Genomic DNA, 13,196 nt, shown 5'->3' on the forward strand with positions numbered 1-13,196 from the left:
GAAACAACAGGAACGTCTTATAGGCTGTTTATGAAGTCCTATGAGATGGCAGTTAAGGCTGCAAAGAGGGCTTACTTTACAACCCACATTGCATCTGCAAATTCTCGCCCGGCCCAATTCTTTAGAATAATTCGAATACTTTCACACTTGCCACAGAGCAGTCCAAATGATAAGGAATTGGAAATTGGCTGTGAGGCTTTTGCAGATTTTTTCGCAGATAAGGTCCTGCTGCTCCGCCGTGATCTCCCTGCCAACCTTGACACAGCTGCCCTGAGCCGCCTTGGTGGGGAGGGTGGGAAATAAATCGAATAAAATGAACTGAAATGAAATGAGTGAACCCGAGGCCCCGAGTGTGTCTTCTGGTTTGAACCTGAATCATTTCATTCCACTCAGCTTGGAGGAAGTCGACAAGGTTCTTTGTACTGTATGTTCAACTACCTGTGATCTGGATCCGTGTCTGTCATGGTTAATACATGCATGCTGGACGGAATAGAGAGCCCCGATGGACATGATTATCAACGGGTCCCTGATTGAAGGAACCTTTCCCATGCCCTTTAAGGAGGTCCTCAAAACACCATCTTCGGACCCGGCCGTAATGGCAAACTACCGGCCATTGTCGAACTTGCCCTTTCTGGGTAAAGTCATTGAGAGGGCAGTGGCAGTGACAGTTACAGGGATTCTTGGATGACTCTTCTGTCTTAGACCCATTTCAGCCCGGCTTCCGTCCAGGCCATAGGACAGTGACGGTACTGGTTGCCCTCATGGAAAACTTTGCAATCTGTTGTCGGAGTATCTCATCCAAGTCCTCTGCCTGACTTGGTGGTCTATAGCAGACCCCCACCATAATATCTGTTATTTCTTACTACTTTTATTTTTACCCAGAGATTCTCAACTGAGCTGCCATGCTCAGATTCACATATTTCCTCACAAGTATATACCTCCTTCACATATACCAGGGGTGGCCAACGGTAGCTCTCCAGATGTTTTTTTGCTTACAACTCCCATCAGCCCCAGCCAGCATGGCCAATGGCTGGGGCTGATGGGAGTTGTAGGCAAAAAAACATCTGGAGAGCTATCCTTGGCCACCCCTGACATATAATGTATGCCGCCGCCCTTTCTCATTTGCCTGTCCCTTTTAAATAAGTTGTACTCCTGAATCCTAATATTCCAGTTGTGATCCTGGGGCATATGTGAATGTCATCCCACCAAGTTTCAGTAAGGCCTATTATGTCATAGTCTCCTTCCTGAATTAGGACTTCAAGTTCCTCCTGTTTGTTTTCCATACTCTGTGCATTAGCGTAGAGACATTGGAATCCATGTTTTATGCATCCTGAGGGTTTCATTTCCATACATACCTGCAAGTTAACATTACCTAGGGTATGCGCTACTCCCTGCAAATCTTTAGTGTTTTTAACCCCAATTTCTGGCATCATATGAGGCTTCAAATTATTGTCTCGCTCCCCCCTACAATTTAGTTTAAAGCCCTCCTTATTAGGTTAGCATGGCTGTTACCATTTACACACTAAATATATACTAATAATAGAAACTTGGAGCAGGGCTTGAATTCAGCAGGTACTCACAGGAGCACAGCTCCTGAACCTCCAGCCAGGATCTGCATGCAGTGGGGAGTTCTCTCCCTGCTGCTCACAGATCCTGGGGCTTATGCAAATGAGATATCCTACTGAGTTCCTGCACCTTTTTTTCTACAAAATGACCCCTGACTTGGAGTGGGTTTAAACTTCCATCCAGCCTTTGGGCCAGTGTGGTACAACAGTTAGATTGTTGGTCTATACTGTAGAGAGCCATGTTCAAATCCCTTCTTCCATGTAATTCTCTGGGTAGCCCTTGGTCCACTCATTTTCTCTCAGCTAAACCTACCACACAAGGATCCTGTAAGGATAAAATGGAAGGGAAACATGTACCTTGCTCTGTGCTCCTTTAAATAAATGGATGAAAATGTCATTGTGGAGCTAAAATGAGATAACTTTCATATATGCCTGAGCTCTTTTGTAAAATAAAAGATTATAAATGTGTTGGCATATGAATAGAACAATACAAAGGAACTGTATATAGCACATGTATAATAAGATGCTACTGGAGACTATATCATGTTATCTTTTCACATGTTAATAATTTTACATTATACCTGATAAATAACCATAAGCTTCAGTAAATTTAAAAATAAACCTTTAATTTGTGCACTCTTTGTAGAAAATGGGGATAATCTAAAAGGCATGCAGAATAGGTTGAAAGATGCTGAGGAAAAGAACTCTGATCTCCTGAGAGCTTTGAATGACACATTGGGGAAACTGTCAGGAATTCCTAATGGTAAGTAGTACTGCTTTTGTGCAAAGTTTTTCAATGTGAAAAAGGAAATTGGGACATGATTGGCCTCCAACAACAAAACCCAAATGTATCTTGTTTCCATTTTTATGTCTGTTTGTAGCCATAGTATTCTTCTTTTCTGCTGCTCCCAATTTTTTCCCCTGAGTTTCTTTTTCTTCACTGTATGATCATCAGTACAAGTGGGATTCAGTCATGGATAATCTTTGCAGTGAGATCAAGTCATGCCACCAGTGAGATTTGACTTAATGTCGGAGTAGCTAAAGTCAAATGAAACCCCCACTGGAGGCGGGGATTGCATCCCAGTGTTGCCTAGGAAACTCAATGGGTAATTCTGCCTGGTTTTCTTTGTCGCACAGTGGTAATTTTATTTCCCTCTTACACAGTTGAACATAATCGGATAACCATGAATGTCATTCTGTTGTCTCAGTCATGCTGGTACACACGCCCTTTCTATGCACAGTGGACAAACATTTCATTCCTATTCAGACCCCAACAAAGTATCACCAAAAGGAGCTTGCTTTCTACAGTCTGTGAACAGGGCACAGAGTCAGGAAACAGTTTCATCTCAGTGCAAGCATACACACTAAATTACTGGGCTTTATCTTTCCTCCTCTTTTGAAAAATATGAATATATATTATACTTTTTTCTGTGCGCCTCTCTCTCCTGTAGGTTCTCTCAGCTGTTTTAGTTCTTTAATGATGCTGCTGAGCTGTGTGCCACAGCAGAAGGAATACTTTATATTCATTTTTTCTTTGACTTGGCAGGAGCTATCTCTTCCTTGTCATTCTTAGAAGACCCATTCTAGAAGTTAATTTTTTCCCAGGAATGAAAGATAACATACTGCCCGCCTGCCAGCCGATCCATCATGTCCAAAGTTTTAACATTTTCCCAAAGTGCATTTACTTTCTTTTACTGTAGAAGGCTAGTACTGCGAGAAATATTCAGAGAGAGGAGAGAGTGATCTAGTTAGGCAAAAGTCATTTCCATAGAAATATCCCTTCATAAAAGGGACTGAAACTGACTGAGAGACTTCACATCCAAAGGCTATAAATAGCAGCCAAGCTTTGATGCCAGTGTTTTATCCATATGGGACAAACTGGCCCGACATCATAGAAGTACTTCCTAGTGGGATAGAATAATTCTCTATGGCATTAAATGAGTGGAAAAGAGAACACAGATAAAGCTTTGCATCATAACTTCACTGTGCCAAATTGTGCTGGATCACAGATTTCTCTGATTCAACAAAGTTGTGCTCTAATTAAACCATCTCACAAGCATCTGTGCTCTTCCCTCTGCCAATGCAGGTGACAGAGGGTTGGGGGACTTTTCTAGCAGAACAAAATCATGCCCAGAAGGTGACTTCTAGGAAAATAACATTCTCGTGTTTTTCATAATGTGAAAGTTTAAATTTCAGTCAAAATTCTTGCCAAATTTTCCTAATTTTCTAGTTTGTGTAGTAGGTTTTTGCATTTTTCAGCTTTTACAAAACTGATAATATATTTCTTTTGAAGACTTTTTTCTTATAACATTGACAATTCCATCGTAAGCAGAATTACTGGTATACCATTCTAAACCAACTGTTTTCAATGGATTTAACAGAATATAATTGTACTTATAATGTCAGTTAGACAGCCACATCTGCTGGTGACACTCATCTACTGATCTGTTGGCACTAACAAGTTCCATGATGATGGATCTTATGAATATAATCCGAAATAATGACAATAGACTCTATATTTGTTTTAAGATAGATTTTTAGATACCCGACCTCATCAAGAATTTTGCTATTATTAACTACATCAAGCTCCATTCAAAATGAAAGAGCTCTTCTCACAGTGGAATGCTGTTGTTGTTGAGCATAACAGATTCCAACCAAGATGGGGTTGCATGCATACAATACACAGCAAGCTGTTCTGTCATTCTCATTTCCCCCCTTCTGCCTGCAGATACAGCAGCCAAGGTGCAAGCAGTCAAAGACAAAGCCAAGCAAGCTAATGACACGGCAAATGATGTACTGGCCAGGATCAGAGATCTCAACAAGAATCTCCTTGGTGTAAAAGACAACTACAAAAAACTTGCAGATGATGTAACAAAAACAAATGCTGTCGTGAAAGATCCCTCCAAAAACAGTGAGATTTTTATTTTCCTGCTTTTTTTTTATCTTTGGGCATATTCTTTTGCAGTGAAAGAGAACTATTAAGATATGATTTTATAGTATGTCAGGGCAAATACTATGACATACTAAACTATCAGAGAAAAACACAACTAACTGTCTTTTCTATGTTGATGTGGGTCTATCCAGGATAATTTTCTCTGTGTCACATTATCCTTACAGTCAATATATTCAAAGAATCCATTATCTGAGTTTTTAATATGTTTTCATTACTATGAAGAACTGTGAGGAATCCTGAGCAGCTCTCCCCATGTTATTCAGTGGGGCTTACTCTCAGGAAAGTGTTTATAACATTGCAACCTAATAGTGCTTAGGATTGCACTGTAAGCATCTGAATCTGAAAAATTGAAAAGTTCTTGAAAAAAATCACTTTAGTATGTTGAAAGTAATTGTGAACTTTTGTAGCATGAATGTATCTGCTTAACCTTTAAAGGGGAAAGGATAAGAGAAAAATGTAATAAAGCTGTCTTTTTGCTGGAGAAGATGTATTATAGTCTCTTGAGTAATACAGCCATGTTCAGAACAGGTTTTATGCTGATTCTGTTAATATATTATCTAAGTAGCAATATTTTGGAAATAGGAGAATTGAGCAAGAATGTCTGCAGTACAGCTTTATTGACCTTTAGTATAACAATGATATAGGGATAGCCATTCCTTTGAAAGTCCCTTCTACATGCTGCAAAAAAATAAATTTTAGTGAATTCAGTAATCCTCAATAAACCAGAGGTGCTCTGAAATGCTCTGTTCTGTATTCTGCATTTGGAAACATACTAGTTCCATCCAGCTTATGTAAAGTTGCGGTATTCTTGAAGCATTTGAATTTTTAAATGTATGAAGTATCTTTCTAAGTCCTGTCTAAGAGCTCTGATTCACAGCTCAGAATTCCTGCTACAGCTCTTGTGTAAGCAGAAACACAAGATAAATGACAGTCACTAATGTCAACCTTTCTGCATCCCCACTTGCATTTCTGCTTGTGTGGAAGATCTTATGCAACCAAGTTCTCAGTATTATAATATATAGGGAAGAAAGCATTCATGTTTCTGCATGCACATCTCTGGATCCAAGTCACAACCTTTAGTGTCCCTCCCTAGTCTCTTTTTCAGAAAGAAAGTATCACCATGCTTAGAGGTTTTAAACTTACTCTTACTAAAAAAAAATAAAAAGAAAGAAGAAAATGTTTCAGTTCCGGTGTATGAGTTGGCTGCCTTGTGAAACAACCATAAGCATTTAAGGTTTGATCCAGACTAAATTTGCCATCACTTAAACATCATTTCCCTCCATCCCCCTTCACAATGCAAATTATGGATCGCCACAAAACGTTGCTCGTGGGGACTAAGGGACCACAAGGAAAGCGATGTGGAGATCTACAGCATGAAGAGAGAATCAGAGATAATTGCCAGTTTAGTCTTGATCTATGCCTTACACCTATTTGTAAAATGCCATTGAGTTCAATTAGACTTACTCCTATGTATATGTCTTATAATTGCAACCAAAGAATGTACTCCCCAACACAGCTGAAGTCATGCAGATTTCTAGAGTCAATACTTACATAACTTGAAGCAGTACTGGATCTCTAAGAGGTTAGGAGCAAAGATGGCAAGCCTAAGGAGGGCTCCATGCCATTGCAAAGGAATCAGAAAATATTACATCTCTTCTGAACCATTGTAATAGGAAGTAAAGACCACCAGAGTTTCCCCACCCCTACATAAATAATTGAACTTCATTTACACTGTTGATCAGATACTCACTTTTCCACCTAGGTTTAGTGGTAATGTATCTGAGTGCTCTAATGTATGTGTCTCAAATTGGAATGAAAAAATCCTCCACTCCAGCCAAATCAACACATACTGTATAGTAGTCAATATATTTCTCTATGTTTTTATTCTGTAATCCTTTTCAATTATGTTGTTGTTTGTTTTTGAACTTACTGTCTTATAAAATTTTTCTTTTTCTTTTTTTAATCTCCAAAACTTGCCTACAGAAATCAGTACGTATAAGGTTTTGATTTTATTACTCTTTTTAGAATTTTCCTCTGTATGCTTCACTCTTTTTCTCAAATATACTTGCATGGTGCCCATGCAAGATGTTGCAGTAGAATACCTAACTATTTATACAATGCTTCATCAATGGTACTAACAGCAGCCTGTACCAATGAAAACAACACACATCATATCAGGAAGGGTATTGATATTACCTGTCCACTTGCTTTTTAAAGTCACATCAGAAAAGAAATAGAAAATGGCGAAAGATGCACATCATCATACTGGGAAGGTCAGGTGCAATTGAAACTTTAGGAAGCTGCAGACATTCTCTGGAAATTCCATTCACTTCAGCAGTGTAATAAAGTCTCGTTCCTTCTTTCATATTTACTTGGTTCTGTGCTTGCAACTTGCAGTGAAATCAGTTGGCAGTATATTAAGCTCAAACAGAAGGACGTGTTGCTTAACACTGTGCCTTATTAATTGTGTCCATAAACAGTAATGGTGACCACTAGCTTTGATGTGTTCTGAAAATGAATAGGTATGTTAATGGTGATAGCTATCAGCGTATATGGTAATTGAATGAACTTCCCATTTTATTTCTAAGTTCTAGGTGCTGGATGTAATAACAGGAGATAGTCAATATCATATCATGTTTCTGAGCTGTTAGAATTATCTGTGTTTGATCCAGAAAGACCGTTCTTACATTCTTCAACATTAAACGTTTGCCAAATATTCAGGCCTTTTGAAATTTCATTAGGAATAAGCTCTCTGAACATTAATTGTTCAAGCATAATCATCAGTGTAACCTTCAGTTGTCATGTTTAGATACGATGATCTTCATACTTACTTAAGAATGGTCAGCATAATCCTATTCCATTTTACCTCACCTCTCACTACCCCTTGCTTTTTTGCTAAATTCTCCACCATAAAATCAAAAGGCAGCATCTTGCAGTAAAGCTGTTGAGATAACAAGGGTCATCCAGATGGATGCAGCTGCAAGATGGAACAGTAGTGCTGCTGGTCTGTTCCCTAAAGGCAACTCACACTGGTGAGGGATTAAGCAAAAGCCTCACAGCATGATCATTCAGGAAAAGACTGTGGCAGTGTCCTCAGCAGCCATGGTGTTATTTTCACATGATGCCATACGCTCCCTCTTAAAGGCACAGGCTTCAGCCAGACAACAGAGGCAGCAACTCAAAAAAGGGAAGGAGGGCCTGCCACACCTGCACACCAGAAGCAATCTTACCCAGGTCCATGCAGAAATAAGCAATGGGGACAGCCCACATAAAGTGGCACAGAAAGATCAAAAGGAACACCAGCTGGCCATGAGTGCTCAGCTATCAGTGGTGGGGTGCCTCCCAGCACCATGATCACAGTGGTGACTCTGGCCCCAGGGGACACCTCAACTGCCATAACTAATGGCTCAGGAAAAGGGGCCACAGGGATGGGGGCTGACATGAGGTCATAGATTACTGCCAACAAGTCCACCAGCAGCTCCTCCATGTGTGTTTGCCACCTTTTGATGTCTCTAGCAGCAGTCACCTGTCATTCAAGGTGCCCAGTATCCATCCCCTGAGCCCCTGTGAGTCGTTCCAAGCACTGCTGACCAATGCTTTGTCTAAGCTGTGGAATCTTGTTAGCAAAAATTTTACTTTGTGAGCTATTGGCATTAAACTTGTGAGCAAGTGATTTGGCTACTGCATAAATTAGTTTGCTCTGGGGCCATCCTTCCTGAACTAAGACAAAAATGTGTGAGCTGGAAGCTGAAAAACTGTGAGCTAACTCACACTAACTCAACTTAGAGGGTAAACTGTTGCTGATCCTTGGACCACAGCATTCATTCATTTTCATTGGGTCTTCAGCCATTCCCTCTCAGTGGCCACCCACACAGATTAGAGTGTGGGGGAGATGCACTTCACTGGGTGTGGGTCCAGGAGCCAAAGAGTGCATATAAGTCCCCAGTCCCACTGGATACTGCACTGGCTGCAGTATCTTGGGCCAGGCCAGAGTGCACCACCACACAGGCCAGCTCCCAACAGTCTCCACCACACCCACCTTCTGAGGATGTAGTATCTACCTGCTGTGATACCTCATCCACAACTGCTTGCAGGGAATCCCAGATTCCCAAAATCCAGAAGACAACCAACCCAACCTTCACAGCCATCTTGTAGGGATGAGGGTGTAAAGATGCTTAAGAACCCTGGCAGAGAAAGTCAGAGAATTGGAACCTGGGGGATATGGCCCAGTGGGGGACCACCAGGAACTGGGCAAGGAGACATTGGGGGCTGTGCCTATCATCTCACTGTGAGAGGTTTTGGAAGCCAGCTGCTGTGCTGCACATGGAAGGACCAGGAGAGATCCCACCTGGAGAAGGAACATGGCCAACAGTAGTGAGGATGCAGGGATGTACACTAAGCACATGGTCCCAGAGTGGCTGGGCTCCATAGTTTCAGCTCACGGTGGTTCAAGGGGGTTCAGAGGCTGGAGTAGCTTAAGGAGCAGACTCTCACCATCCCTGGTCCCACCCCCTGTGACACAGTGGGTTACACCAGTGACACTCTGGCGGGGTGCTGTAGTGCTATGCCAGTGCTTAGCACTGGAACATAAAGCTGCTATGCTATCATATCTCTGGATAGTGTTACTGTAGTGACTTTTGGGCTCTCTGTGTGTCCCCCCCCCCAGGATTGTACATTAAGTGTGACATACCATACTTGTAGATTCGCTATATAGTTCAAAACCACAATAAATTAATGAATGAGGAAAAGACAGGAGATGAGTTGCAGTGTTTACCACCCATAATCACAGGCACACTTCAAACCTGTAGTTATTTTTTTATCCCAAGGACATTATTTTACCTCTCTTATTGAGAATCACATAACTAATCACTGCTAATTGGTTTATCAACTAATTCAAACTAATGAAGTACCATTTTAATCAATAATGTTTTTCAGTAAGACAAAAATAAAAGACTGCTCCTGGACTCTGAACTTTTCATACCCAAGTATTCTTTCTCCATATGCTAACATTTAACTTTTATTTTTTCAGTAGTACAGCACCTCAGACAAACTCTGACAAAACTATAATCTCACATAGCTTTTTATATACAGAGTTCTGTCCTAAATTTTACTCATTTGCTTTTATGTTTTGTTGCCATTAAGCTATGCTTTGAAATGGTTGTTGAGATGATATTTTATTCCATTTCTTTAAAAAAAATGAGAAAAGGTTTTTTTCAGTTTTTGCTGTTTGCAAGATCTCTGATGCCTTTGTTATTTTCCACACCAAGTTGCTGATGCAGATGACACTGTTAAAAATCTGGAAAAGGAAGCAGATCGGCTGATGGATAAACTCAAACCAATCAAACAACTTCAGGATAACTTGGGGAAAAACATCTCTCAAATCAAAGAATTGATAAATCAAGCAAGGAAACAAGCCAACTCTGTAAGGCATTTTTCTTTATCTGTTGAGCAGTACTTTTTGTGTTTCCTTGACTGTGTGTCATTTCATCCATAAGGCAACCCTAATCAAATGAAGATAAGTAAACAGGCCCTAGAATAATTATGTTGATCCCAAAGAAACTGGGTAGATTTGGATGACATGTTTCCATGATATGTCCACAATTACAGACCTTTTTTATCTGTTGAGGGAACTCACACAGCCTCCTACAATTTTTAGGGAGCTGGGTTTGTTTTAAACTATAAACCTTCCCCTCAGTTATTAAGTAGTCAGTGTTAAAGGTAGTGAGTGTATAGGCTTTAGGTTTACTGCTGTGAGGTTAGTTTTGTGGTGAGCAAATAGAATATGATGATCACTGAGGAAAGAATTGTATATTAACAATGCAGAAAAATTATTTATTTACAGATTGGTTTCAAGGAACAGATCAGTAACACAGTTCTTCAGACAGAAAAGGAAGAAACCTGGTTGAGGCACATTGATTCTAACTAGTTATGGCTTCAGAGAATAGTTTGAATTTTATTTAATACTTTCAGGCATAAAAGGCCATTATGTTGAATCCTCTCTCACACACACTAGTCTGACCTTTGCTGAGACTCAGACTAAATGGTAAAAGGTCTGCTTGTTACCAGAGACAGGCCTGACAATCAGGTATTCTATTTTCTCTCAGAAGCAGAGCTAAACCATTCTGCCACACTGCCAAGCAAACCTACCCTTCAGTCTGCACCTTTTCTGTGTGAGTCCTGAGTTCTCAATGCTCTCTTCCTGAGACAGACCTGAAATGAACTCCCTCTGTATGATATCTGAGGAAATGTGCTTGCACACAAAAGCTTATACCTTGAATAAAACATTGTTGGACTTAAAGGTGCCACTGGACACAAACTTTGTTCTGTGTTTCCTCCCCCCAGCCCCTTCTGAACAGTGATTGGATGCTGGAGCAGCACTCAAGTGAGTGGCTGTTTTCCCCTTTGGGCAGCACAGCCTCCTGTTCATCATAACTATACATTTGCATTTTGGTAATCTAAAAGTTCCTGGCAGCATGATGAGACTCACTTTTCATGCTGCTTGATAACACAGACATGAATGAACCACAAATGTTATCTGCATGTGATGGAACTGATGTTGGTCTTGCCAACATTGTTCTGTTTTATAGAATGACAAACACTATGTAGAAGCAGCTCTCATGCATTTGCCAGGAAATGTGAATTGGCCTCAGATATAGGTAAGCTGGTATGTATGTCTAAAGATATACTACTAGTTAAAAACCAGAGGGCTGTACATTAATACATTCATGAATTTTAGCTGTAGAAGGAAAGTTTTCCTAGTATGAAGAGAATGAGTCAGTCCCTTCCTGTATGTTCATTGTAGTCATAGTATCATAGAGTTGGAAGGACCTCCAGAATTATCTCGTCCAACACCCTGCACAATGCAGGAAATTCACAAATACCTTCTGCCACACACACCCCGTGACCCCTGTTTCTTGCCCAGAAGATGGCACCCCCCCCCCAAAAAAAACCTTCCAGGATCCCTTGCTAAACTGGTTTGGAAAGAAATTGCTGACTGACCCCCAAAGTAGTGATCAGCATTTCCCTGGACATGTAAGAAAGGACCACGAGCATTAAGCACTGATGCAACCTTTCGTGCCCTCCTTCCCTTGATCTGCCTAATTTCACAGAATCAGCATTGCTGTCAGAAGGCCATCTAGCCTCTGTTTAAAAACCTCCAAAGAAGGACAGCCCACCACCTCCTGAGGAAGCCTTCCCAATGAGGAACCACTCTGTCAGGAAGTTCTTTTGTTTAACCAAAAACTCTTTTGATTTAATTTCAATCCATTGGTTGTGGTCTGACTTTCTGGGGCAACAGAAAACAACTCTGCACCATCATGTATAGGACCCCTTTTCAAGCACTTGAAGATGGTTATCATATCACCTCTTGGTCATCTCCTCTCCAAGCTAAACATACCCAGCTCCTTCAGCCTTTCCTCGCAGGACTTTGTCTCCAGACCCCTCACCATCTTCGTTGCCCTCCTCTGGACACATTCCAGCTTGTCTATATCCTTCTTAAATTGTGGTGCCCAAAACTGAACACAATATTCTAGGCTCTAGGAGAAGTCTAACCAAAGCAAAGTAAAGTGATACCATCACTTCACGTGATCTGGACACTACACTTCTGTTGATACAGCCCAATATCACAATGGCCTTTTTAGCTACTGCATCACACTGCTGACTCATTTTCAGTGTATGGTCCACTAAGACCCCTAAATCCCTTTCATACAAACTGCTGTCAAGACAAGTCACATGATGAAGCCACATATGAAATGGCCAGCTCCAGCTTGCAACCCCTTGATTAATTTAGAGAATTGGGGTTCAGCCTTTGTGCCACTGACAATCTCTGAAGAAGAGTACTGGTTTTGCTTCTAAATCACCCAAATGATTACAGTGGAATTGAATTTGTTCTGAAGCGCTGTTTGGTCATATCCCAGTTTTGGTCATATCCCAGTTTAGTGGGAGTTTGTCAGGTCAAAGTGAAGATAGAAAGAACAAACACGTGAAATGGTTTTTTATTGTTTACTCTGTATACTTGAAATTTTTCTGAATTTTTCTGAATTTTTTTCTGAACATTTGCTTAACAACAGAGACTCAGAGTGTCTTCTGATTTTCGTACTTCTGCGGGTTACATCCTTCCATGCACCATCCTCCATTCACTGAGATAACTTTCCCTCCTCCACCTCTTGTTGCCCTCTGAAGAGCACTTCATGCATTCTGTCAATAAAATCTTCACCTTGCCTTATATAGTGGAGTGTGGACAAGTGTGTCTCAAGTCCCTGTATCTTTTTCTCCAGTAGGGCTACCAACTTAAACTTGCTGCAAATGTAATTACTGTTTCCCTCGGGTAAGAATATGTGTGTGTGACAAAGCTGCTAGGAAAGCAATGGTCATATTGTGTGATTACCTACCCTTTGATATGTATCAAATATATCACAAGTAATCTAATACTTATAACTAGATTTATATCCGCATTTGTTCTTAGGAAGTTATAAGTTAACCAATAGTTACCGATAAACATTAATGCAATATTTCCTTTTATTCGACTGGATTCAAGGCATCTATTGAGACAGCTAGTTAATGGAAACCATTTTTACTCTATTTCTTTCCCCCCTGCACCTCCTGAAAAGCCGCTACTGTGGATCAGAATAATAAGATGTGACAGAAGGGACTGTAAATTAGTTGGAGGAGTCAAGGGG

General features: G+C 40.6%; 1 protein-coding gene across 8 annotated transcripts in view; it reads left to right on the forward strand.

The window, feature by feature from the left end:
• LAMA2 (laminin subunit alpha 2) overlaps positions 1-13,196 on the forward strand; it is a 900,941-nt gene that overhangs the window by 797,596 nt on the left and 90,149 nt on the right. For all 8 annotated transcript variants that reach the window (XM_060239150.1, XM_060239173.1, XM_060239164.1 and 5 more), the window contains 3 exons: positions 2,212-2,328; positions 4,294-4,476; positions 9,786-9,940. In XM_060239150.1, coding sequence (XP_060095133.1) covers positions 2,212-2,328; positions 4,294-4,476; positions 9,786-9,940 — 455 coding nt within the window. The remainder of the gene's footprint in view (positions 1-2,211; positions 2,329-4,293; positions 4,477-9,785; positions 9,941-13,196) is intronic.

This window comes from Heteronotia binoei, chromosome 1, assembly GCF_032191835.1.
Source record: "Heteronotia binoei isolate CCM8104 ecotype False Entrance Well chromosome 1, APGP_CSIRO_Hbin_v1, whole genome shotgun sequence".
Classification (NCBI taxonomy): domain Eukaryota; kingdom Metazoa; phylum Chordata; class Lepidosauria; order Squamata; family Gekkonidae; genus Heteronotia; species Heteronotia binoei.